Below are 27,950 nucleotides of genomic sequence, written 5' to 3'. Positions count from 1 at the left end.
TTATGTGATTGGTTAGCGCTTCTTGAGGCAGCTAGTGCATATATTTTGAGTTTGTTGGGCAATTTAACAGAACCATTTTTGTTCTTCCTTCTTAAGGTTTGTAAGAATAGTGTGTATATACTTTAATTTTAACATTTATTTCCTCTGTCACGATATTTCCGACCTTTCTGACGTAGGCAACCTGGCTCTGCTATCAGTCGCCGAAAACTCTATCACAGTAGTTTTGGAGCGGCCCAAGGCTCACTTCGACTACTACTGGGTCCGCACCTGTCTGGAGACTCACGATGACAACGCGAGTGTCAAGCAGCGCCGCTTGAGCTGAGGGCACTCCAAGATCTTCAAGTGGTGCACCGCTCCTACGTGCTTGAATATAGCAGTGTCTCGAACGTGCAATAGGTCATGCGACATAGCCTGTAAGACCCCTGTAGAAAGGCTGCGAAGCACCGGATACCCACGTCATCTCACTACCATGACAAGTGAAAAAAGGAATTAGATGGTTGAAGTCCGGGAAAAGCAGAGCTGCATGGAACAGCTCAAACGAAAAAAGAAGCGGCAGTGCTGTTTACATTCATGGCGTGCCTCATGGTTAGAAAGGCGTGGGAAAAAGGTCCTACGTGTCGTTCTTACGTCACACGAAAAACGCCCAAATATCTAAGCTAAAGTATAAAGGCAAGCTGAACGCAAGTGAAAGTACGCTTAAGGGTTGTGCTGTTGAGCATTCGATCCAGTGCGTGAAATTCCGTATACATGTGTGTAGGCTGCCTCTGTCATGTGAAAAAGGCTTTATGTCACACAGTTCTGTGCGTAAACAGGCGCCTCAGTGTACATGATTAGGCGTGCAGAATCAATGCATCTTCTTACTTCGCCATCCAATGTAATGTCTAATTGTTCCAAGCACTGTTCATTGAAACAGATTTTTTGTATACACCGTCGTGAAGTCACACGCCGAATCGTGGAAGCTTTTCATGTAAGGAGAAATGACGACCAGTGCGTTAGTGAGTCGCGCCTGCTGACAGGGAAGTAAAGTTTTTGCAGAAACAATGATCATTTGTTAAACAGTGCTATTTCACGTGTTCGTTTTTTCTCGCTACATGGTCAGCTTGGAGTTGCTTATATTTATTTTCTATGTACGTATACTGATAGCGGTTAATCGTAGGGGTGCTTTTTGTTTCCTTTGTATGGCTGTTTTTGTTTTGTGTATATCAGTTCACGAGATTTTTTAACAATGTCAGTCGCAAGTCGTTGCGCATCGGTGTGATGCTTCTTTTTCACACGTTCAATCTGCATTGCTTTATACTACGAACGTACAGGAAATTGCGCTAACATAAACCTTCTTGCCTCGTTGATCCCTTTCGGGCTCATTTTGGCAAGCTTACCCAGAACACTATACGTAATATGCGTGCCGCACTTCTCGGCTACCTTCTGCAGACGAAGGGATAGATTGTGCTCATGTGAGACTGCAACAGGCAAAGCTTTGTCCCGGCACCTTTCCGCGGCTTTTCTTGCCATACCTCGCTTTACGTTTTTCGCAAGGCCCACAGACACCGAGACGAGCAGTTGCTCCGGCTAGACTTTCCCATCTGCAGTTTGGCTTTGTCTTGAGCACCATTGGCCATTATGTGCAGAGAAGACTGCTGTAGTTCATTGAGAATGCAGCTACGTCTTTAAAACTAACGGCTCGATACTCACATCCTAACTTTCGGTTTATGTGTTATCGAATGCTTGCGTCTTTACCCTGGTGTCTACCTTTGCGCCACTGAACATGTGTTTCAGCAAAAGCAAACTAGCCCAACACATTACTTTTACTCCACATCAGTTGTCGTGCGGCATCAGAACGATAGGCATCGTATGCCTGCTAAGGGACAGCCTGTGACACCCAGGTATTCTCGCAAACTTGCTCAGGTATCAAGCGTTTAAAGTGGTTAGCATAGGCAGTTTGAAGAAGCCTGAAGACTCCGGTGAGAACGGTTGTTTGTGCGCAGCTTCTGTGCCGAAGTAGGATGTTCTGGAGAAGAGAGAGAGAGAGAAAAAGCTTTATTACTAGACCAGGCCTCTTACGCCCAAAGGTGGGTGGCCTCCTCAGTCCAGGTAGCCACGAAGAAGAACGTGACAAAAAGAGCAAGGCAGGAGTGCAGAAAGGGTAACCATGTTCCTGCTCTGACAGGAACAGGTATTATGCTCAGGATATTATGCTGCTTCCTTGTAGCAATAGCGGTACAGCTTCAGATGTGACAGTGGTACGAAATGGGCAATGTATTATGTTCTTCAGGTTCCGTAGGGGCGTCTGCGTCAGCAGGCGCTTGATGTGTTGCGACACCACGTACCCGAGCACACGAGGGTTGGACCCTCCAGCGTCTGTCTAACCATGCGCGGCTCAGCCGTGTCCGGGGAAAAGGGGATTATGGGTGTTGAGCCAATACTGAGTGTTTGGAACTTGAAGGCCCCTCGGCGGAGGCAACACACCTCTCTGGCTTTGGCTACACGTAGACGGCACTTCCGGACTGACCCATCCGTGGCAAATCGATAGTTGCCTTTTCCTATCCTCTTATTTATTCTTCGTCTTTCTTTTACTTTCTATCTTTCATGGACTCTCCTGGCTTCCGTTTGCTTCTTATTTTTTGAGGCAGCAGTGGCTAACTTTGTGTGAGATAGCCAGCCTTTGTTATAACAGATTTTCTTACGTAGTGTCGTGCACCTGGCGCATGCAGTACGTGTATTTTCTCGATCCTGCAGCATCCCCTTGTTGGGCTCCATGGTGGGTGGCTGGCAGTACTGCCAAAAATTCCACATATATCTATGGCAAGTTCATTCCCTGACTTCCTGATCATCCTGAGAAACGACGGCGCACCGAAGAAGTATTTAGCTTCCTTCGTGGTCATAGTGAAAGTATTCCCAAATCTTGTCGTACACCCCCAGAAAACTGCAGTCAGCGAGATCTCTCCTTTTGTGGTTTCCAAATTAATAAGCGGTGTTCCAGGCCATGGCTCTAAAGTTTTGAAACTTGTAAGTGAAGATCTCCCTTTGGGGCTCAGAGATAGGAATCAGTATGAAAGGCCGCCGAATCTTGTGTCTTTTGTGGACGTTCTATTGAATGTGACCCTGCATAGTACCATGAACAATAGCCATGGTGTCGTATCCGATATTGACCTGATTGATCTGGCAAAGTCTAAACTACTTGAATGCTGGCATGACCACATTTTGGTCAGGGTGAAACGAATTAAAATGAGGCGGGATGGTAAAGACATGCCGACTACGCACCTTATTCTCACATTCGGTTCAAGTGTTCTACCTGAAAGAATCGAGGCAATCTATGTGAAGATTAGAATCAGGCCGGTAGCACCAAATCTCATCCGATGCTTTAAATGTCAAAGGTTCGGCCAGCGTTTTCAGAACTGCAGAGGCCGACTAACGTGTGCCTAGTGTAGCGACCATGAACATCCATCCGAGTCATGTGAGCATGCTCCACACTTTGAATTGTGAAGGGTCCCGCCCAACTTCGAAGTGCCGCCCAACTTAGAAAAAAGAAAGGGAAATAGTGGCCAATAAATCAGAGAATGTTTCGCTTAAGGAAGCACGCAGGCGCATGTCCTTCCTGCCAAAGAATAGCTTCGCCGAATTGGCGCATCATGAGGTAGTGCGACAACAGCCTCCGGTGGCTGTCCAGCCCACTGACAGCGAGCCGGCACTGACGTCACCCGCCCCTCAGCGACTGCGACTAGCGCGGTTCCATCATCCGAGGAGAAGGACTCATCGACCTCCTCCCCGGTTGCTTCAAGGGTTTCACCTCTAGAGGAGAGTTCCCATTGGGAAAGAAACCGCTCACAACAGCGGGTGTACAGCTATTCGCGGAAGTGATGGGCACGACTCCTAGTCAAAAGGCGCCACCAGCGCGTAAAGAGTGGGGATAATCTCTCCACCGCGCTAAAAAAATTGGCAGTGGCTTAGCTTGGCTATGCCAGGATATACGTAGCAAAAGCTAAGGCATAGCATGGTTGGCCTTCGGTAATGTTGATTGCAAGTCCAGGTTAGTCTGGTTGCCTAGCTATGTTACGGCGTTTTGCCAGTCATTCGGCGCGTTGGTCGTCTGTTTCCTGGGCGATTCGTTTCCTCTTCGTCTCATTCCGATGTCGATTCCAAGCCTCTTCCTGCTTATCAGAATTGTCGCCGCCCATACTACCGCCTGAACTGTGGTTGCGGCGCACGCGAGCTCTCCTTTTCAATCATCTGACATGTTATCAGGCATGCGACGCAGATGACGAAGCGAGCAGAGGCAAACGCAACGACGAGGAACGTAATGAGATGCCATGTGCCTCCTCGGAGCATGGCCATGGCAAAATCACAAGGATGCACCATGTAAAGCTTTTGCTTTAAAGAGAAACGTCCCATTACGGGACCGGCAAAGGGCCCTGTAACCTAGCATTTCTTGCTAGACACACAGAACTAACCTCATTCTCACTATGGATAAACAAGTATTACAATGGAAAGTGAGAGGACTTCTCCACAATCTTGAGATGTTAAAGAATTCCTCTGCACATTCACTCCAAATGTGATGTGTGCCCAAGAAACACACTAAAATTAACACAGACCAACTTTCTAAGGGAATATGCCACTTTCCACAGAGACAGTGATGATGCACTCGCCTCTTTGGGTGGTGTAGCCGTAATAGTCGATAACGTCGTTGAATGTTGGCGAATAAAACTCCGAAATTCCCTGGAGGCCGTTGCACTGCGAGCTGTGCTGTTTGGTAAGCTGATCACAATTAGTTCGATGTACGTGCTCCCTTGCTGTCACTTTTCTGAAACATAGTTTCAAAGCTTCATCGATGAACTTCCTCCGCCATACAAAGTCGCTGGTGACCTAAACGCTCATAGCCCCCTGTGGGACCACTCGCGTTGCATTACATGTGGGAGCCTGATAGAAAATTTTCGGTTTCCGTCAGGTTCATGTCCATTGAACAAGAAATAACCAACGTATTAGCGTGTTACACACAATACGTACTCGTTCATAGACTGGAGCGTAGTTTCGAGCTCACCATTTCCGTACTTGGAGTGGTCAGTACGTAAGAGGAGTGACCACTTTCCAATTACGTTAAACCTAACAAAACCAGATGCACGCTAGCCACATTTTCTCCTCAATAGAACATGAAATCAGCGAAGTGGGAACTGTTTCGAGAACATATTTAGGCAGAGACATGGGTGAATGCCTTCAAACGCAGAGATGAACCAACTGATGAGTTCAAAGAATCATACTATATCAAGAAAGCGAAGGAACCGTGCTTCACCTGCCGTGATAATAAGCAGTTGTCGGTGTTTTGTTTCTATTAGGATGTACATTTTGTCATGGGTGGTTCAGATGGTATAGGGTGGTGCCTGTATGCTCTACTGACCGTATGTATAAAACTTAAAAAATATTGAAGTTTTTTACGTGCAAAGACGGCCATTTTATTATGTCGCACGACGTAGTAAGTCCGAATTAATTTTTTTCCTCCTGAGGTTCTTTATACTGCACATATATTTAAGTATAGAAGCGTTTATTGTATATTGCCAGGATGGGCAACTCTGCGCCACAAACGGGTAGAAACTAATGGCGAAAAAAAGCGAACTCATGAGATATGGTTTTTTTTGAACATGCGAGGCTCTTGGCGCAGAATTACCCCAAAATAATTTTACACTTTTTCTCTAGTGTATCGCATAGGACAAGAGAAAAAGTAGGGGAAGATGTCCGCAATGATATATTCCTTGGCCGCTATTTCATAGCGTTGACTTCGGATCAGTTGTATGCCAATGTTATCATCCACCGCTCACTGTCGGTTGGTACTGTTGATAACCTGGATGGTGCGTCGCTATGATCTCTGACGATGCGGGAAAAGAGCAAATACCTTAGCATCTGATAAGGTACAGCTACAAACAATCAGCGTTATCGCACTGTTGCCCATACGCCAAAGCATGGGGTGCCTGGAGACAGTTTACCTGGATATTCGGTGACTTTATCTCCACCTCCAATAGCTGTACCTGAAGCTCATATCAATCGGAGTGATTGCTATGACCTCTGCATTTCTGAAAAAAAAATACGGTTGATCCCTCTATCATGGGAATCGGCAGAACAAGCGAGTAAAACGTGTTTTCACAGAAGGTGTTGCATGTTTATTGTAATTGGAGAATTAGGTTGCAAGTAAACATCAGCGGCACACTGCCCCTGTACGTGGGATCCTCGACAACCACCCCACGAAGGAAGTTGTCGAAGGACTCGTCACCGGGAAACATCCCCTGGAGACACTGCCTTGCACCCGCCTGAGCACTACGCAAGTTCGTCGTAAACGAGAGGCAAACCACACATGTGAAACCGAACGGGTTGTTAGGAAGTTGCTTCGTAAACTCACGATACACTACAGCGAAAAGTGCATGAGTTACGGGTTGGCGACCGTGTTGCTTTGCGCGTGGCGTCCTTGTTGGCGAGCGGTGTCCTGCTGCCTAGTTGCATCGGCGAAGGGGCGAGAATTTCGGTGCGGCTCCGTAGTGCCTCTGGCAGCTTCAGGACTCGCTCAGCTTCAGGAATGCGAGTAGCAGAGTTCGAAGCATGCGCTGCGAACGAGCGAAGACGACTTGCTTCACGCTGGCGCGGCTCTCGCTGGACCAAAGCGAGATTCGCCCGTCGACGTCGTTGCCTTTCTGCGTCGCTTAGTGAAGCGGTTTTCTCAGCTGGTGAAACCCCAAGCGAAGCAGTAGGGGGCGTGTAAGCATCGCTGACGCATATTGGATCTGCGCTTTGTAGGCGATGAGGCATTGCAGGCCTCATAGGCTAAGCTGACGCGAAAGGCAAACAATGTGCGTAAATGTCGTCTTCACCTCAGCACAATGCCGCTATGGAGCCTCCGTCGCCCCAGCGCTGCTCTGAGCAGGGGCTTTAGCGCTGAGACTGCCGAAGCGCTCACTGTAGCCGTTCATCAGTGTCAAGAAATGCAATATTTCGTTTTACCACTGCTAGATGGCGACCTCGGCCTTGTCAAGAACTAATATTTTATGCAGTCGCCGCGTACGTCACATCCGTTACAGGAAGTTCATCGTGGACACCGGGATAAAGCACTTTCGCGCTAAAAAAAAAGAAAAAGAAACCTTCCGAATCAGCTGTCTTCTAGGGCCACCTTGCAGATGTTTAAAAATAAAATGAAAATATGAGTCAGTGGTTCTCGAAACCACCATCTGGCGTTTGCCATTTTGCGGTTTAAAGAACGTGCCTGCGACCTTTTTGATCATACTAAGTGTCGGAAAATTGATGAGCTCTGTATAGTCTGACGCCGAGTTTTCAGCCAGTGTTTTCCGAGTTTCTTTTGCATGAACGCAAAAATGTGCTGTCGACGGTTCCTTGGAAGCAGGAGGATCTATATACCTCTGAAGTCTGTCCTTCTGTGGCACTATTTCATCGGTAATATGCCCACGTGTCATTCTATGCATTCTGAGTTTTTTTTCTCGACGTACTGCCTATGTCTGGTGGCTGTGATGCCTTTTGCAAGAATCTACTATAAGGTCTATGTGGTGCTAAACCGCGCAGAAAACTAAGGAATACCAAGAGAACGCATTCAAGAAAGCGCTAACATTCCGCCGAATGCTATTTATTACCCGCTCTTTCTGTATATGCATTTATGCTTGTCACAAGCCCTGAGCTGCAAACAATACACATGCACGTTATGTGCAAATTATTCAAACATGTTAGCATATAACGTGTTTCTGTCATTCTAAGCAGTTGGGAAGGGTAACCATTATTTATAGTTATTCTAATTTAATAGTTTTATCGCATTTCGTTATATGTTTAACTTCACCTACAGTTTTAGGCTTTATCGCTGGCTATTCACAATCCAAGGTTCTTAGAGTACCTCATATACTACACCAATTGATGGCGAAAAGACCAGACATTCTTTATGTTTTCCTGTATAGTGCAAAGAGAGTTGCCCTGCAGACACAATGCATGTACATGTAACTCTTTCCGGCGTTTTCATATAATCACATACAAACGGCTTTCACACGCTAGAAAGAAAACAAGAACGAGCGCCAGCATAAGATGGTATGACGCACGCCAATGACGCGAAGAAATATATGCTTGTCCAAATACTTGAGAAAGTGTTTACGTGCGTGAAGAATAATAGCATGCGAAACATATATGATATTTCTGTATTTGAATTTGGACGAGAAAAAGTTGGCTCATAGGCAATATCTGAAGAACAATTATTAAGGCCCATAACCTTTAGTCGCGAATTTAAGTCAAGCACCACGCAGCTGCAGACTTACGTCAGTATTTCGGAGGATGCATGCCGTGTCCTAATCTCTGCTGACGACTGTCTAAAATGGTCTACTGAATAATGAATCCGGCGCCACCAATTATATGTTACAGATGAACAAAAGAAAACGTCTCGTAGTGTAACAGGGTCCTGCATAGCCTCACACTCACTTTGTTGCCGGCGTTTCAAAATTTTCAGTGTTATAGCTATTAACGGACGGGCAGTCCAAAGGGCGAATGCTGGATGACCTACCTCATTACAAAGCTTCTTAAACTTCTTTTTTTACTTCATGTGCGGTAACCCTGCCTTCTAGCCTACCGAGCCCCTATCGAAAGCGCACTGCGTTTTTATTGGTAGTCCCTTTATCTTCCCTTCCAATGGTCTAGCCTTCCTTGTTTGCCCTGTAGGAAGAAACCTCATGGAAGCATCAGTCGCAGCAGACAGAATGCTTATCCGAGAAATATAATCAAATGCGCAATTACAAGCTATATTAGCATTTATCACTTATTGACTTTTCTCAATGCTTGAATTCTCCAGTCGAAATTGCGAGTAGGGTTTGTTGCCAGAAGAAATACGGTAACACTAACGGGTCGAGATCTTTTTTAACGAGCACTTTAGCATTACACGCAACGCTGTGGCGTAACAAAGAATCGCTCGATGGATGTCTGATATCATTTGCTCCTTCCGCTCTGCCTACTCGGTCTCGTCTCCTGTATACGCGACCCAGTTAGCGGCTACTGGAGGAACTGGGTTACGCGGTCTTTCTGTCGAATCCTCCGATTTTGGAGTAGTGGTGCCGACTGCTCCAGAGAGCAGTTTCAGCTCTAGATTAACCTTCAATCTGCCATTTGAACACGTATACTCCGGGGAGAGCAGATAATTATTCTCAGAATGATGGATTACAGGCGTAGTAGAAATGAACCTTTCAAGAAAGTTGCTTCTTTAAATACACCATATGCGACAGAGGTGCGTCGACTTTAGATCTCGTAAAGGCAACCAATGTGCCTCTAAGTACTTTTTTGATGTGGAGGGTAGTTTTTCTTCTACATTACAGAAAGGTTACTTGAGATAAATTTGCGAATTTTCTGTAGCTTCCGAGCAAGACCAGTCGCGTCACTTCGCATTGCAACTTCACTGCGAAGTTATTAAACAGTCGAGGAAATGAAGATGAATTATTGGCAGTAGTAAAGCGCAACTTACGACTTGCAAACAGTGCGCCGTCTCGCTACCACTGGTTTCATTAAAATCACTTGCCACAATGTAGGCGCATTTGTCGGATATCACCTTTCAATATGCCTGACTATGGAGTCTTAACGTTGGCATCAAAGTGGCCGGAGATCCCATAAAAAGTGTGAATATAGAAGCTATATAATCTTTCCTTATTAGTATAAAGAGGCTGTAGAACGTAAAGTGAAGACGCGGACCCCCACAGATGGAAACACACAGTGGTATAAATGTTACATAAGCATTTATAAAGGGCCTAAGTCAGGCTGCCCGACCTATCGATTGATGGGACAACCTTTGACGAAGGTTGGCTGGTGATCGTGAGCCTGTCAGTTTTCCGAGTCAGTGGGAACAACAAGGAAGCCTTTGAGAAATATAGGCCGATCTATCCAAATGTCAGCCAGTCTGTCCGAGGCACTTTAACCTTTTTATACAGCTTTTATACAACCCTGTAGAGAGACTAATAATTTAGACGATTACGGCACAGCATGATGATTCTGAATATGTCTTATAAGGTAAGGCTTGGGTGTATTAATTTGAGTGCACAAAGAACCATAGAGTTATATTCAGGCTTTAGGGGATAATTCCCATTCATTAACGCAGCCGCGTCAAGGCAACTACCAAGGAATGGCACAAGCGGCCAGTATCCCAAATTCCTAGATTTGGAATGGTGTGTTTGCCCATAAAAGGCACGAATGTGAACTTCATTTTGCAGAATATAAGCACTCCTGAACGCCTCTATAGAATTAGGGGCTACGCCACAAAATATTTGCATCTGAATGGCACGGTGTTTTATTTGCGCAGCAAAGGAATGTTTTCTTGTATTCATTAGATCATATTTCTTAATACAAACTTTTCTTGATTTAACTGTTACTCTGTTTACACAACAACAGTTAAAATGGCCAATAGAGTAGCGGCGGCTTGTCCTAAATTATAGTATGTAGCTTTGTAAAGGTGGGGTTCCCTATTTGCTAATACTATTCATCAGTTTCGGGATTCCGGTGAAATAGATAATCAATGATAGCTATGGCAGAACAGACACTTTCCAATTACATTTAAGTTGACAGTTAAGCCGCCACTCTGGAGCGATTTGCATGTAGGTATAGGAAATTTCGCCCGATTCTTTTCGCAAGACATGATATCACGTTTGTTCTCTTTCACACAGCGATCAGCCTCGAAGACGTGGCCACCGAGAAGAGCGTCACAGTTTATCCCGAAGTGCACCAAGCCCGTGAAGATGGCTCAGTGAAGCTTGTTATTATTCAAGATGACTACACGCTTAACCTCAAGAAAGCATCAGTCGCAGCAGACCGACTGCTTATCCGAGAAATAACTGAAAATGGCATCACTGAAAGATACGTGAGTGGTGCACTCAAATACGAGAAAGTTATATTTCTTTATTTTACCCAGGTGCACAACTGCAAAAGAACAAAAGAGAAACTGGCCAGAAGGCAAGCAGTCGAATCAAAGTTCACCGACGGTTACGATACTCCTTAATGCGAAATTTGAGCGCAGCTCTAAACGTCACAAACGTCACAATCGTCACAATCTGTCACGTGTGGCACGTTGGATATGTAGCGAAGTACGGCGCGAGTGCCTCGTTAAGCTAGAGATGCGAGAGCCAGCGCGCGGGTCACACGTGGGCGCGATTCACAGCAGCCGCCACCGACAGTCCTCCCCGACGACGCGAGCTACTGCAGCGCTATCTCCTAACCAATGTCGCCGGGTTATGCTTTCCTTCTCACACTTCCGCCATGACCTTCTCCGCTTTTCGCCTCATTGTTCCGCTGTACCCTAAGGTCCGCTTTCCTCCTTTCACCCTCCTTTCCTCCTTTCAACTTTCATCCACCGCTGCACTCCGCGTTCGCTTTCATCTTTTGCTGTGCTTTGTTCTCGCGGTAACGCCAAACTACGACGCCGTGGCACGTCGACTCTCGCCGCAGGAAGGCGCGACTGAGAGCGGCGCTCTAAATGATGACGCGCAATTCACAAGCCTCTAAGCGCCCGAAAGGTGCCTCCAAGGCAAATGAATTGTTCAGGCACTTTTTCAAGATGCAGATACAACAAGTTGTTGCATTGTGGGAGACCTACCGTATGCTGACAAAAGTTTCAGTAGCGCTGTGATAAGTTGCAGCACGTTCGAACTGCATAACATAGGAGGATTAGCCTCACAAATGACTTATTCTTTTGGAATTTAGCCTATAGCAACAAATATTCCTAATAATGAACACTCGCTTCTCAACTTTCTCTTTTCACTGTCATGCGCACAGTGAAAATGACAGCTATATCGGAAGATATGTTCATAGCCTATCAAACGTGAGTGATTCTAAACATTGTAATTGTGTGTGCTGTAAGGAGGGCAAAAATAGTTCGAGGCGGACTTATTGATTAAGGATAGTTCTGTACTTACATTTTCACCTGTTTATGTGAATAAAGTGTCGGATTGGAGAAATGATTCAATTGTCATAAGACACTATTTATCGCCCATATCTGTGAACGGAAACCAATGTCAAACTAAGATGATGTGCTTCGTGTTAAATACATGTGCTTCTAGATATCACTCTCACAAATACAACGTAACTAGTTCCTCAATCTAGCATAAATAAATCGCAAAAAGCTGAAAAGTTCATAGCTCCAAAGGTACTCTGGAAAACTATACTCGATTGGCATAAAGGAACAAGGTGACAGGAATAACAAACTATAACTAAAAAAGCGTCAGATTCTTTTAATTTTTTAGGTTGATGGCACCCACAATGACAGATTTCTCTACCAAGATGAAGATAAAGAAGCCACGCTACTGGTCAAGTCGAAGAAATCTGGAGGCTATGATTTGGTATGTTGCATGCACATGTCCCCAATTCGATTCTGCATACACGTGTCTAACCTTATTGTTCTTATCTGCTATATTCTCACACACAGTATGGCCTTGTCAATTTCACTCATGAAATCGAGCCCACTGGAAATGATGAAGTGATGACACTGGAATCGACAGCGCATACAATAAAGCAGGTTAAAGCTACTGACAATGCCAAGATGACTACGGGTACGTTCTATGACTTTTGGCTCTAATTTGATAGTTCTATTGCGTATAAAAACTATGTTGGTAGGACTCTCAAAAAGATCGAAGTTAAGACCAGCCACTATCGATCACTTCTCAATCCTGTCGGTCTGTCTGTCTCGTTTGTTTTTCTAAACAATGGAAACTAAACATGCCCATGGTACCGATTAGCTATTTAATTCTTTGCTTATGAGAGTGGAAACCTCAAGATGTACGTCAGTGCCATGCCACCACCTCTGCTATCACTAGTACCAGAAGACAACCATACCAAAACACTGTCCAGTGCCCTAAGCGTTCTCCTCGAGTGTTTGCGGTTGATTCCCGCGGTCCAGATTGTACGTGCTCTGGCAGAGACACAGTCTGAAAAAGTATACTTAGGGGCATGAAGTCAGGAATTGACACAACCTAAAGGCTTTCAACAAGGTTTCATCCACATCAAGTTTTATAATTTGTTTTGTACAGTATATGTATGAGACTACCCTCCCCGCCCTATATGTACATTTTATTCTAATATTATTCCGCGTGGAAGCCGAGATGAATAAAAAGAAAGTCGTTCTTGCTCACATTTTACAAGACCCCTTCCAACTACGGTGATAGATTGTCTTTCTTTCAAAGCTGCGTTCTAAAGGGGCATTGTTTTCAGCTGTACACAACTAGCATTATTTGCTATCATTGCCACTTGCCGGTTGTTTACCTAAATTTTTCCTTTATCGTTCGAATGGCCATTTTGCTGTTTTTGTTGTCGCACTTTTATTATGGTTGTGCGTTTTTTCTCATAAAACTATATGAAAATGCGGCTACCAGCATTTACTTTCAGTGGCTCCATGGCGCACTTAGATGCATCTGTACTAGGAATTTTTTCAGCTTGCTTGCAGATACCTAAATATTGCGAATGTTCCTACCTTTTTTCTTGGTGTATGATTGTCTTGCGGATTTCCCTGAATATTGTCAATGTGTAACTTATGCAAACAATGAGCGGCAGGATATTCTGTGCCAGCCTTGAGTTCTACCCCGGAATAGGTTTTGAATAAAAACAATCGATGAACAGTGATAATGACCTAAGGGATGCAATTCAAATCCAAAGCGATATTTCCTATATTGTCTTGCAAGGGATCATATATATTAGTTCTCGTTTCTGCTTTTTTCTGACCAATGCTGTTTTGCTAAATATCGTTTGTGTAAAGGTATAGGAAAATTTATACCTAAAATTTACTGAGGTTTAACTAGGCCATAGCGTCGCCAGTATGTCACACTGCTAGCATGCCTGAATTCCCTTGTTTTCTCGGAGTTCAAGTGTTAAAGGACACGATCAGCATTGTATATCCTTATGAATTCTTCCGTACACATCAATAACACAATGTGCTTTACATAAGCATGCCGATACGTTAGTGCTAAGACAATGAACTATTGGCATGGGTGAATTATAAGAATTCAGTGTTGGCATTGTCTAGCGGCTAGGTACACATGCATGTACATATTCATAATATAACGAGATAATCGATAATTTCCTTTTTTGTAATTATTTTCATTGATTACAGAGCCACCAGAATACGAAAATGAGATAGCGAAAATAGGCAAGTATTATAGCATTTGTGTGCGTAAATAGCACAGAAGCGTTCGGCCTAAAACCATTTTCGTGCTCCATCTTTCGTTCTCAGAACCACGAGAATCAGCTTCTAGTTTTCTCATAGAGACATACCTCATTCTCGACGACGTGCTATTCCAGCGCGTGACGAGACAAGGCAATGACATACAGGAGTATGCAACATTTCTCATGGCAGTGGTACGTAGCAAGAATACCTCCATTTCTATCGTTCGCACATTCCCTGCATGGTGAGCTACATTGTTCAATGCATCTCATTGCACGAAGGGATGCTTCGTAAGGTTGGAGTGAATGTCACCAAGCCATCGCCACATCGTCGTCTGCAGTGCTTAGTCGCCATACATTCGCCGTCATGTATTCGTTGTCAGACTGTGGTCGTGATGCCGTCGCGGTCCTCACATCGGCGCCACTTCATTCTCGACATCCGACTCTCGTCATGCCATCGTCGTGACACTTCGCCACCAGGCAGTAATCGTCCTACCATAGTTATCTTGCCATCATCGACCTGCGGTCGTTTCACCATCATCCTCAGTTAAATGACGTCACCCTACTGTCATCCCCACATCAATAAGCCACCTTAGTCCTCGTCCTGTATATTGCTCTGCGTAGGATCATATTTGGAACAAATTGTACGCATAAAGTGTACATATTTTGTATATGCTTATTCAGTGCACGTTGTAACACACGCACAGAGACACCCACACACAAACATATATATATATATATATATATATATATATATATATATATATATATATATATTGAGAGAGAGAGAGAGTGTAACGTTAAACAAGCAGTAATTCTGTGTCGGACACCGTGCTAACTAGAAAAAAATTTTCTTGCACAGGTGTATTATGAACTTTGTCGGACCCAATATGCCGCACAACTTGGAGCGAACAAACAAAAAGCTCACAAAAGCTTATTCTTTGTCTTGCTGTAGCGACTGTAATATATGCTTACATTTGAAACTTTACCCAAATTTTATTACAAGAGAAGCTCAATTTGCTTGATCTTTCTTCAGTGTTTCTCTTCCGAGATATTCTTCAAATCAAACTCATCAGGATTGCAGCGGCGCTTGTAATAGCTGCCGCACCGGAGGACGAGGAAGACTAATACTGTATCGAGAACACAACGCAATCTGGCCGGCAGCTGAGGACGTGCTGTACGCCGGGCCACTCTACCGCTGACGCTTTGCCAAAAAACATGGCTTAGGTCGTCATCAATGGCAAAATCCACATAATGGGGGCCCCCGAGTTGCACCACCATGAAAGCGGTTCCTTGCGCTCCCGTTGGAGGCAATGTGTAAATGGCACTGCCACGGCTTCTGTTTTTCTACGAGAGCACTCCAGCGGTGTGTTATATGCAGCTGGAAGCCCACTTCTTTTTCGCCGGGGCTGCTCAAATCCAAACAAGTATCACCTGCCTCTTGAGTTCCTGTCAATGAGTTTGTCCAAACTCCTGGAACTTAGTGATTGGCCATGCGATGACCTCGAGGCCTAGTCCCTAGATACGGCCGGACCATCAAGCCAGCAGCCAAGGTAATGGCCGCAGCACTGAACTGACACGTGTGCAATACCTCGCCAGGAACTGCAGCCTTTATGCTACGAACACTTAGGACCATCCAAAAGTGCTGCTGCCGCACTGCCTCTTCCAGAGTTCAGACTTTATTAATGGCAATGTTCACCGCAATTCTTCTGGTCGTCAGGATGTAGGCAGCGCTGGCTCAGAGCCTTGTCGTCGGCGTGAGACACGCCGTATGCTAAGCTCTACACTCAAGTCCTTGCACACTTCGGTGTCGAGCATGCCATTGATTGCCAGCAACCGACGCCGTTCATTGCCGTAAACAAAGTCCCACAAGCTTCCGAATTTCAGCATAGGGCGCGCGCGGCCGTGCAACACACAGTTGCTGCCGATGTACAACGTGAGCTCTTCCCTGCCCTTCCCCCGGGCGCCACGCGCGACGGAAGACGGTGCGGTTTCTCTCCGCTTTTCTCCCTTGCGCGCGCGAGATTGAACCGCGATCGACGGCGCCCCTCGCGCCATTTCGCTCGCACTTACAGCATTCGACGCGTGTTGAGGGTGTTTTTGCCTTTGGACTTTAGCGGAACATCACGGCAATGGCGACGATTACGGCGGAAAGACAGTTGGATGGCCATAGAATTGCAATCGAAATATTAAAGCTTGTGTTCAGCTGGAAGAAATCCGACATTGGCTTTAGTTGTAATTGGCCTTAGTTGTAATGGAAGTAATCCGACATTGGCTCGACACCAAGAGTCTTAACAGAAATTTGACCTTTTATAGAGGTCTATATTTTGGACGCACTTTGGACGCTTTGGACGCACTAACATCAGAGGTGAAAATTCTAGGTGGCATTGCTTTGTGAATAACCAAATAGAGAAAAGATTGTGAAAGCGGAGAGACTGCATACGAGCAATACACTGAAAGCCTGAAAATAAATTTGTTTGCATGGTTGAATAATGCTGGCCCTATGAAATTGAGGCATGGTGTTTATTCGACTAACTGCTGCATTTTAGTGTTGCAACTTGCCAGCTACGACGTAAGATTAAGCTAAGATGTATGCGATTGCGATGACATAGATTTACGAATTCTACGAAGCACTGATACTGCTAAATTACGGTTACAAATAATTCTTGCCTCCTTGAATCGTAAAAAAGTAATAGTGACTAAGAAATCTTCCTGCAGATAAGCTCAGCACGATAATAAGTATGCATACACGTGTCTGGTCACACTGAAACAAGTGACAATTTGTGAAGCATACTGACGTCCTTAACAATGTTGAAAGTATGAATGTTGCTGTAGCTACCTATAGTCATTGCCTAACCACTGCTAACAATTTCAAGCGTCCATATACCTGTAGACATTCGTCGTGTTTATATTATTAGACTATTCTATTTCGGAATGGTTTCCTGTGTCACCACGTGTAGTGTCCTAAAATATAAAAAACAACGATAATCTTATACTGTGTCAGATGGATGTGAGAGCTATTGTATTTATCTTTTGAGTTGAACATTGGGGATCTGACGATTCTCATACTTGTTTACCAGGTCAACCAAATTTTAGGACAGCTTGAGCCTCCCGGCAGAATTCTTTTGAAAGCCATTGAAATCAACAAAATCGTAAGTCCCATCGTTAGCTACTCTGTTTTCTTCACAGTGGCAAATTTACAGGGACCAGTCGATTATGTGGCCGTCAAGGACAACAATATTGTCGACGCTCCAGGCACACTTGGGAATTTAGAAAAATATTCCAAGACGAAGAAGGAAATGCAGAACGCCGATGCGGTCATCATTTTAATAGGGTAAGGAAAACAGTGCAGCGGTTTCGCGTGTTAGATTATGGAAGCATTGTGCGAATTGTGGCGAAGGCAAAATAATTTTTCCTGCTCTAACTACAAAGCCTAAATTTCCCAAATGATTTTTGTATGAATCTAGTGATGTGTAAATTAATAAAGTATGCATGTGTCGCCGAAGGAAACGCTAAAATAGTCAGTAAATCTACTGAATACGACTAATGTTCGTCTTATAGATGTGATGCAACCTATTGAAGACTTTTGAATTCTTGCTTCATTTATTTGATATTTGAGATTTCAGGCGAGACATGGAACACAGGAGACCCGACGGCTCGACGTTTGTGTCATATGGTATGGTATACTTCCATATCTCTTTTTGCATTCAAAAGATTTATAAAAAGAGTCACACGAAATATTCTTTGAAAAGCGCGTTCTCAGCTTTAATAAAACTTGAATTATTACAAATAATTCAGCTCATTTTCAGCGCCGGACACTAATCAAATCTGGCCGGACTAGATTGTGCATAAAGTGCTACCGTTAATCGTCATTAGGTCAATTCAATTATGGTTGGTTTTGGAAACGCACTTTCATCAATAAACCAATAAATTAAGTTCGTTGCGAAAATTTCTACCTGCTTCCACCACCTCGATACACCTTCCGAGCTGATTTTCTAAAAGAGAATAAAATATATGGACGAGTAAACACGCTGTGTGGAAGACCTACCATCAGGCACTTATAATCCACCAGCATGGTTCCGTTTGCATTCACTGGGAATAATTGAAGCCAAAATTTTGCAGCGTACACGTACTATCTTTAGGACCTCTCTAATGTGAGCTATCAAATTGGGAGCAGGCGTGTTCTATATCAGGAGCAGAATGTGTGGTCGTCAACTTGGTGTTATTCTCGGTGTTTTACTTGTCTCATTGATAATTTCCTCGATAATTAGGGTATTCAGAACCACATTACTTTTTATGTTTGTCATTTATATGACGATGATACGACAGTATTTGCTAGCAATTTTCTTGACAGCGACTTAAGTTTTACCGTGATACTATATTATTATAAAATATGTATTAACTATGAATACATGTTATTTGAAACATCAGCACTGTTTTTATTAGCACACACTCATATGAGCGCATTGGCTCCCTTATACAGTCGTTCAAATTATTGGTAATCACATTGCTTAATCTTGTCGTACGGCCTGGTACATCTTCAATGTCAGTAGAAGCAGGCGACTCTTAATAATACTTAGACTCCTAGTTATAATGTGCACTCAGTAACAAACCTAATGTAACAAACAAAAATACCTAATGTTATGGCTATGCGCATTTATTATGTATAATGTGTGTCGTTGTCTACCGTGTGCTAAGAAGCATTCACATTCTTCAGGAAATTTATGTTGAGCAGTTGACCTAAACTACACGTATGTTATATCTAAAGGACGACATTATTTTTACGCTTCAATGTTATTTTTCGGTTTTAATGGTGCTTAATGTAGCTATGAAGCAGCAGGATGGTCGCCCTACCTAATTGGTTTTACTGCGGGGATAAATAATTTTAAGGCAATTGTTGGCATACAAATTAATGTACTGGCTTGGCATTCTCTCTTTTTCTCATTGAAAAAAGTAACCTTGTCAAAAACACCATAAAGCGATAAAGTTTCTTATAACATAATACTTTCAGAAAGAAGCCGTTCTTGGGAGAAGTATACGGTAGATGTAGTGTCCGCATGGGATTCTAAATATTGTAAATGAAAATGTCCATAATTCTGTTCTGAGTAAACAGCGACCGCCTAACCTCTGAGGTTTGCGAGTTTTAAGAGAATAAATGTCATTGGTTTTTATCCTGAGTGCAAGATTGAGGCTCACAATACAAATGCAATACATTATTAGGTATCCCTACAAATTGTTTTTCAAAGTGATATAAAGACAAACCATCAATGAAGATCAAAAACAACACATTGAATGTACCTTTGTTCAAGCCTTCGCGGTTGTTTTTATCTCAAAATATATCTGTTCCACAAACACCCTGTAATTAGCATACCATTGAAGTATTATTGAGCATATTTCTATATGAATTATTTTGTCTATCGATAATATTGGGCGCTTGAGAGGTTTCTCCAACATTCTTAGAAAATATCTTCTGGGCCTGCATTGCCTGTATCAAAACAAGTAGTGAAGGTGCTCGGTTATTTATAATACATATGCTGACAGGTGAATCTCTTGTACGTTTCCCCATCAGTTTCGCTCGCGACCACCAGTTCCGTTCGAGGAAAATTTAAACGAAGCCTCTCCTATACCCACAGAACAGTCCTGGGTCGTAGTAAACAACAAAATGATATCCTAATACTCATAAGACGTGCTAACGCACATAGTTTGAATGACACAGCGGTTCTTTAACTCGTGCTCATTTAGCGCAGTTAGTTACGCCAACCTCATGAAAGTCCTTTGGAACAAACGAAAGGTAATATATTTTGGTTTGGATATGCTCATGAGTGAAAGACGATCTAAGCTCAAAGTCATCATAAAAATGTCAGGAGAACTTTAAGATGTACGTATTCAATGTAACTTAAATTTTAAATAACCGAATTTCTTTCTTGCGGGTAAACAGGTCTTGCGTATACAAGAGGAGCTTGTAATGGACATGGTGCCATCGTTGCCGCAGACCTTGGGACGAAATACACGGGGGCCTTGAGCGTTGCTCATGAAGTAGGGCATTTGTGAGTAGTATTAGAACAAGATGCTATATTTTGCCTCATTTTACGAAATTTCAGATATATACGGGCAAACATATACGAAACAAATTTCGAACCAGTTGAGCTTACATATAAACGACATTTCCCCTGCCATGTATATATGTATATTTATTTATTTATTTATTTATTTATTTATTTATTTATTTATATTTTCCCGTGGTAGTGACTGTGGCTAAGACAGCAGCAAAACTCTGTAAATGGCGAATCTAAATCTTTATTGGGCGAACTTGTGCCCTCAAAAGCAAGACACACTTAAAGCACAACGATAGCGCCGAACACAGTCGGCGATCGTCGGAAGTCTGATCAGCGGGTGAAGCGCGTAGGCTTTTTCAATCGGTCGTCGAATGTTCCATAACAATTGCTGGGACCCGTCATCGTCATTGTCGTCGTCGTCGTCATACAATCATGGTCATACATTCAGCGTCTCACCATCATCATCATCAAACGCTCGTCATTATGCTATTGTCACGATGCCTTCGTCGTTCCTTCTCATTCAGTAATCAAGGTGTCGTCATACGCATTGCCAAACTGCTCAAGCGAGCGCCATAGAAAAATAAGCCAATACCGGAGGCAGTGGAGGCTGCATATAGCCGAAACAACAGAAGACCAAGAATGACCACAGTATATGTTAAATAAACGTACCTTCAGTGGTACGCTGCGTCACTACATTGCTTGACTGCTAAATGCGCTAACGTTGACTGCCACCTTGATGAAGGCATTTCTAAACTCGATAGTGCCATTTTTTCAGTTTTATTGGTTGTGTGTCTTGTACGTACATCCCTATACATGCAGCATCAATAAGATTTAGACATTAAGAATATGAACAGTTTCTATGCATATTCTCTCGCTGCAGTAACGTGTCTGTCCACCGCAGCTTAGGTTCTCCTCATGACGGTGCAGAAACGACAAAGGAGTGCCCAGCTGATGGCGGTACCATAATGAGCAAACAAGCCGTTGGTGTAATCCGACCACGGTATTCTGAATGTAGCAAAAGAGCCATCAAAGCCTACGTGACGTAAGCCTTCCCACCTTTTTGATGAGAAATTCTGTAGACCAGTGATTTACAGAATGATCAACATTTGTCATTCGGAGCGCTCACCAACACAAAGTGCCTCCACATCGTCATACATGCAATTGACGCAGTACCTAACGCTAGTGTTTCGGGAGTGACTTAGCGTTCTTGGGCAGGTGTTGGAGACGCACTGACGGTGAAAATGTGTGGCATGTGTGGAGTAAAACGTGTAAGCTGCCAGAATGAATTACGAATCAAGCCGATAAGGAGGGAAATAAATTGGGCTAAACATGCACGTGCCAATAAATGCGCCCTCGATTTCAAAAATTCGGGAGGCAGTGTCTGCAAAAACGAAAGATTAAAATAAATTACATGCAGATCAAAGCCTTGCGAAAGTATTTTTTATTATTGTTTAGTGGCCCGAGGGGTATTGCTCTGAATACGAAGGAACGGTCAATGCATGCAAATTGACCTGTTGATTTTCTAGATAAGACGGTTGTAGCATGAAATGTTAAAAATAAACAATCTAACGAGAAAGTCCTAATAAAAATTTACTATTGTTTAGTGAGATTGTATGAAAATATCGTATCAGAGGACAATAATGGGGCGTGAGAATAATTTTACTAGCAGATATTACTCCGGGAGGCGTACTGGTAAATTACAGTCCATCAAGGACGAGCTCTGTCCTTTTAGATACCGAAAGAATTGTGCCTTGCTACTTCTTCTTTTCACAGCCCCGCATGATAGTGAAGTGACGAATATTAACAAGAATACTTAGTTAAAAAATTATGCCGTTAATTTTTCTGCTGCCAATTCTTCAACAAGAGTAACGCAGTTGCTTCTTTCTTATGCCCACGCAGGAAACGTGCTAAGTGCTTGTTTGAACAAAGTGATCCCACGGAAAAGGAGACAGTCACAGAAGTTGTCACCACTACAGAGGTTCCGGCCACAGGAACCGATCCAGTGCAGGAAAAAAGAAAAAGGAGAAAGTGCCAAGCTTTCCTAACAAACGATCAATACCTTCTGAAAGCTGAGGTGTGTAATTTTGCGCGCCAAAAAGACAGCGATCATTACATTTATTCTATCAAATAACATGTGCGAAAAATGTTCATTTCTTTAGAAGAATCTTGATCCAGAAATTAGGTGGCCAAGGATACCCTTAGCCCCCTTTGAATTGTCCCAGATTAAGAAACATCGCCTACCTGCTCCGTAAAAAAAGGCTGTTAAGAAGTTCTGGTAATTGTGATGTCAGTGTGATGCAACCTTTCAAAGTATTTTTAGAATCGCATTACGTTGTCGCCATTGAATAAAGCACCGAGATTCGAAAGTATGAACTAACTCTTATTGTGCTTCAAAATTATGAAACTCCTAATTCTAAATAATGTAGTATATACCTCCTAGTGATGAACAGTCAGGCTGCATGCATACACAATAGTTAGGAGCAAGATGTTTTATGGAAGTTTAAAGTCCTATGTTCAATTCGTTCTTGCTTAAGTGCGGGATACCCTCACGCTGATTGTATTTGTTTTTGAAGTCGAAATCCTGACATGCTATAATGCTTTTCATTCACATCGTAGCGAAGTATTGTATACAATATTATACTGCAAGAAAATTTGCGAGAACCTTTGTACACAAAGAAAGCCTAGAGTACATAGAAAAAAATATTGCACTTACGTCTTGCAGCACTCACACTAAATCAATTGTTGGTGCAAATTCATTTCGAGAGAATAATTTCAGCAGAAAAATACTTACACATTCTTCGCACATGTTTCAATATAAATGAAGCTCTTACGTAGTAGTTCTATAAGTGCTTCCAGCTGAACTTTATTCATAGCACTATCTTCATTTTCATCCTGTGCAATTTGACTGTCTACCACTTGTTGACATGCTATGCTTGTGTTTATAAAAAAGCTGGGTAGGAGTGTGCTGACTGCCAAACATCGTATAGTGTCGTAAAAATAACGAATGCTATGTTGATGTCTGTCGGGCAAATAGGAGTGAGGACAAGACAACACAAAGAGTAGTACAGTACACGTGTTTCATTCAGTGCCCTTTAGGGCTCCGACGCACACACTCACAGTTGAATGGGATGGGCAAATTTGCCATGTCATAAACACTGAGCTGTACAAATATGAAAAATCATATTCCAAGACGTATTTGAAAATAACGCGCTCTTTCTCAAAAAAGTCCTTCCGCTTCGAACGTATGTATCATTTAACACCTATTGTACTAAGAGTTTTGATGCAGTATTTTGTCGTTTCAATACGCAGAACAGAGGTGCACTAAACGTAACTACAACTCTCGTCGAAATCATTTGTCGTTTCAAACTAAGCGTCCAGTGGCACATAAAAATCTGCTAAAGATTGGGGTAAAACATGAAACGTTTTATTGAAAAAAATGTTCAATCGCATGCGTTAGTAAAGCAGGAGGCGTGGGAGCGTTATGAACACGTACGAGCGCATATGGGGATATTGGGCATCCAGAGTCGTTCGATAACAAAAGTAGGCGTGGCTACAGTGGATCGGAGCCATTAGGAACAAATGTCTTCTATACCACCGCTTGCGCCATCAGGAAACCTATGTGGATTCGCTTTGTTTACGCAGAAATATACGGAACAACACCTCATTTATATCGACTGAAGAATTATGCCTTTAGTAACTACACCATCACACATAGCTGGCAGTCGTCATAGACATCGCGTTACCCCGAAGAAGACCCTATGTTTCGTTGAAAACCAGGCTGCATTGTTTAACAGAAATGTAGCTGCCGGGGAAAAATTCAGTCTTCTTGAACTTCGCTTTCTGAAACTTTAGCATTCACTTGGTCGGTAGTGTATGCTACAGCATGCGAGTGATCAGAAATACGGTTAGTTCCTACCTGCTTGTTGTCACCAGTTGTCACTTTTAACGCTCGTAATTAACTGCGTTAAACAGTTTTCAATTACCAACAACAATCGACCACCTTTCAATGCAGCAAATGGTCCATGACTACCCTACCTGTAAAATCCTCTGCACTGTTGGCTCAGAGACGTCAGATGAACTGACCGTCTATGCTGTGGTTGGACCAGATAGGACGCCCTGTGACAAGCCTGACAGTTCCAAGGTGAGGGATGTGTGTTTCAGGGTCCCTTATTTCTATCAAAGTCCTATTTCTTTTAAAGCAATGTCCATCACATCTTCCAGAGCAACAAACTCTTCTAACACTCGTTTATGGAAATTATAAGGTTGCATGGTTGATAGTGATCCCTCGCGAGCATCGGTTCTAACGACAAGAGGAGTAAAATAAAAAAAAAGCAATTGCAGGACACCTGAATCACAAGTTCAGTGGCTGTCCCTTTTCTTTCACTATCCACAATGATGCAGTCCACAATAAAATATTAATTGCTTCAGCTAATGAGCAATTTGGGCTAATCAGCAAACGCCTGTCAACAGTTCGAACAACATCACATTTGCATAAGATATCTCAACGCTTCACTAGAGTTGGGCTGAAGAACAAACAAGGCACGCTCTGACACTTTCAGTCATATGTCATAAAGTTGCCACAAGTAATGTGAAGTTTCAGCTGCGGAAGTACATGATATCAAAGGCATGGAGGTGTGGTAGTTTATTATATCTAAGGCTAAAGTGAACATTGCTCCTCTTGTAAAATGTCTTGCCGTAGATTTTTTTTAAATGTGGAAAACATTGAAACGGCTGTAAAGGATATTTGAGCCTGCTTGAAAGGTCAGCCTGGTTCAGCCCCAAAATAAATAGCTGATTTAAAGCATGATCACTAGCTTTCAATGATATTGCTGGTAACACAATTTCTTGAAATATAGAGATTATTGAATGGTATTTTGTCTTATTGGGAACTATATAATGTTAGAGACTGCAAAAACCACCGGTGACAAACCTGGTGTTGTCAGAGCGGTTGACCTTTTCGTGGGTTAACTAGGTCTGCACGGGAAAGTTAAACGTAGACCACTCTATCGACAGTGAGCTTTCTGTTGCGTTCTTTCTAATAACAACATTTCGCGACGGCAGAAGCACTGTATTGCTCATAAGGACCCCTGAAATATTCGGCACACTGTGTGAAACGTGAGCTTTCGCGTTACGATTAGAGATAATGAGAGAAAGGCAAATACTTGGTTGCGCCATTTTAACGCTGCCAAACACCTGCGTGCTCTTAGCAGTTGGACCAAGCAGCGACAAGTGCATGTACAATTCCGCTCAATAGGTCGGTTAACTAACCCTTGCGCTAGCATTTCTCAATCTGAAATTCTCTTAGTGACCTGCCTGGAAACCTTCGACGTCATCTTTCAAACTTTTGAATAATTCATTAGGAATGCTACTGAAAAGAGCAGACGCACGGTAAAATTATTGGCGGAGCACGGCTGGTCAAGGTACATTTCAGGCATTCCCATTTCCCTCCTACGCTGGAGAAGCTGTTGCCAAAGCAATGAAGTGATTACAAAATGCTCATGGAAGATGCACTGAGCAGTGTGCGTGCCAAGCTTTTTCACACAGCAGCAATATGTATCGAATTCAGAAATATGACGCGAATTTCCTAGCCAATATCATACAGACGTTAACAGTAAGTCTAGTACGGAGCTAGTTACCTCTCTTGTAATTCACATTTCATGTAGCCACAACATCGAAGATGTTTTCTTGAAGAAAGATTCAGGCTCTTTAAAAACAATTGCCTATATACGTTCTAATAAAACGCAACGTGATTTAACCCCGCCGCAAATGAAGCGAGGCAAATTCGTAGTACCTCGAAAATCAATAACAGCTTTTCATTGGACAAATACGAATAGATAAGCATGTGCAAAGCAACGCATTAAATAGATCCAGGAACGTGAACTGCGTGACAGTTTAGTTGGTGTGGGCTTCATCAGACCCGGAAAGTCAGTGCTTACAAACCTCAGCAGTTTTAACACACAATACGGAAAAGAAGCTGCGAATGGCTGAAGTGGTTAGTGGCATTTTGAACATAAGCGAAGTGCCCTTAACCCGTATCGTGTCCTGCGGGAAAACCGAGTCTTTAGGTACGTCGTGATTTACTTCGTCGTATGAACTCCTCGCGAGAAAGCGAGCGTGTTGAGATGCTTGGCGCGTTTGTATCTGGCCATTGCGAGGCACAGTAAGAATGCAGGCGAGTGTTCCCGCGGAAAAGGAATGCACGAAAAAAAAAAAACATTTTTCCAAAGGAATCCACTCGCCTTCCCACACGTAAACAGTCTTCAGTGTCTCTGCCGCTTTCTTTTTCTTCACATTGCGGCAATGGCGCCACTGGAGATGACGAGGCTCCTTGTCAAGGGCCAAAAAAAAAAAGTATTGGTTCTGTGTCGTCGATAACGACAAGAGTCATCATCGGTGTAAAATCATAGATGGATGGTTGGAGGAGGAAACCAAATTCGCAGCTCTAAACGGCTGTCGCAGCAAAAGCTGCTGCAGTCACGAGTAGCTTTGAAAAACAAGACAAGAATTTCATGGGAAGAGCAACAATGCTTGTTATTCAAAATGAAATAAAAGGTTGCTAGGCGTATCTTACAAATTCACTCTCGGTGATCCCCGGTACACCCCGTTCACACCTTATGATGAACATTGCAACCGTTTCTTATTTTTTTACTGTATTCCTATTGTCTTACCAGTATTCTGATGTCTGCTTCCTGTCTTTTAACTTTCAGGTCTGCAAAAGAGGGTTATGCATACCAAAAAAAATCCTGTATTGAAAACAGATTCTATGCAACACTCCTGATATTAATTAAACCTTGTACAAAACATGCACGAGTGAGGATAAATTGCGGTTTGTGTTTTCTGCAGTGATGACGCAGTTCTGTCAATAATGCGGATTCTTACAGCGGAGGCTGTAATTGGCTCATTCCAATAGACGTTTCGGGTGGCAATTGCGTCCGCCGCCACCTACTACGCCACCGGTGCCCGGTGCACCCAGCAGGCATCGCCGGGCAGCGCAAATAGATACCCACTTCCCGCCCGTATTGAACCCGGGTCCGCTGCGTGGGAGTCAGCAACTCTACCGCTCAGCCACGCCGGCGCTTGCTAGCAACCCGTCGAAAAATGCCCTGTTCAGTCGCGCTTACCAATTCTATCCTGGGTTTAAACCAACTAGCCCGCCAACGTGTTTCAACTAAATTAACCAGTACGGTGTCAAGCGCGCACTCAGAAACTTGAACACATATCGCTCGATGAGTGAGAAAAATCGCTGTCAAAATTCTGGAGCGAGGAATTGCGGCAGCAGCAAGGTGAACTGACCTTCATCCATCTCTCGTTTAAACGCGAACAAAACATAGAAGGCACAGCGCATATGAAGCTACCGGCAGTAGGCGCACTCTGCAAACATCGCAGATCACTTTGAAGATGGGGCCCGCGCCGGTGCACACTGGCCACGTCGCTGATCGCTCCCAAATATACCTACGACGGTAACACGTCCCTACGACGTCCGCCAAAGGCGTCTACTACGGCGTACGTAATTCGCGTGGCCAGCGCCTCAGTAGGTGCCGCGTTTGTCTCCACTCTGCACGGATCGGCGGGCGAGGAGGACATCGAGGCACCCTGGAAGCCGCCGGAGAAAAACGCCCCTCTTCCATCGCCTGACCCCCCTGCCTCTCGCACGACAGCAGAGGGCACGTGAGATCAAACCGCGTTCGCCGGCTCACCCTTACACGCTTTCACTCATGCGGAACCTCACGTCGACGTCGACGGCAGAAATGC

At 43.6% G+C, this 27,950-nt stretch overlaps 1 protein-coding gene across 1 annotated transcript; it reads left to right on the top strand.

Annotated features, from left to right (window-relative positions):
* The first annotated feature begins 7,325 nt into the window (after window positions 1-7,325).
* LOC135907361 (venom metalloproteinase antarease TserMP_A-like) lies at window positions 7,326-26,961 on the top strand. The gene is made up of 14 exons (XM_070527488.1): window positions 7,326-7,422; window positions 10,662-10,855; window positions 12,234-12,329; window positions 12,416-12,539; window positions 14,093-14,128; window positions 14,213-14,337; window positions 17,223-17,294; window positions 17,346-17,476; window positions 17,769-17,818; window positions 20,081-20,189; window positions 21,100-21,240; window positions 22,098-22,272; window positions 24,211-24,339; window positions 26,906-26,961. Exons 1-14 carry the CDS (start codon window positions 7,332-7,334, stop codon window positions 26,948-26,950), a joined length of 1,518 nt encoding a protein of 505 aa, XP_070383589.1. The 5' UTR covers window positions 7,326-7,331; the 3' UTR covers window positions 26,951-26,961.
* The last annotated feature ends 989 nt before the right edge of the window (window positions 26,962-27,950 follow it).

This window comes from Dermacentor albipictus, chromosome 10, assembly GCF_038994185.2.
Source record: "Dermacentor albipictus isolate Rhodes 1998 colony chromosome 10, USDA_Dalb.pri_finalv2, whole genome shotgun sequence".
Taxonomy (NCBI): domain Eukaryota; kingdom Metazoa; phylum Arthropoda; class Arachnida; order Ixodida; family Ixodidae; genus Dermacentor; species Dermacentor albipictus.
The sequence above is the reverse complement of the archived record's forward strand: the minus strand, read 5'-3'. Positions and strand labels throughout refer to the sequence as shown.

Coding starts and splice junctions, on each gene's coding strand:
- LOC135907361 (XM_070527488.1), top strand. CDS start 7,332: ATGAACGCAAAAATGTGCTGTCGACGGTTCCTTGGAAGCAGGAGGATC. Junction 10,856..12,233: donor ATGGCATCACTGAAAGATAC/GTGAGTGGTGCA, acceptor TTAATTTTTTAG/GTTGATGGCACCCACAATGA. Junction 14,338..17,222: donor CAACATTTCTCATGGCAGTG/GTACGTAGCAAG, acceptor CTTGTTTACCAG/GTCAACCAAATTTTAGGACA.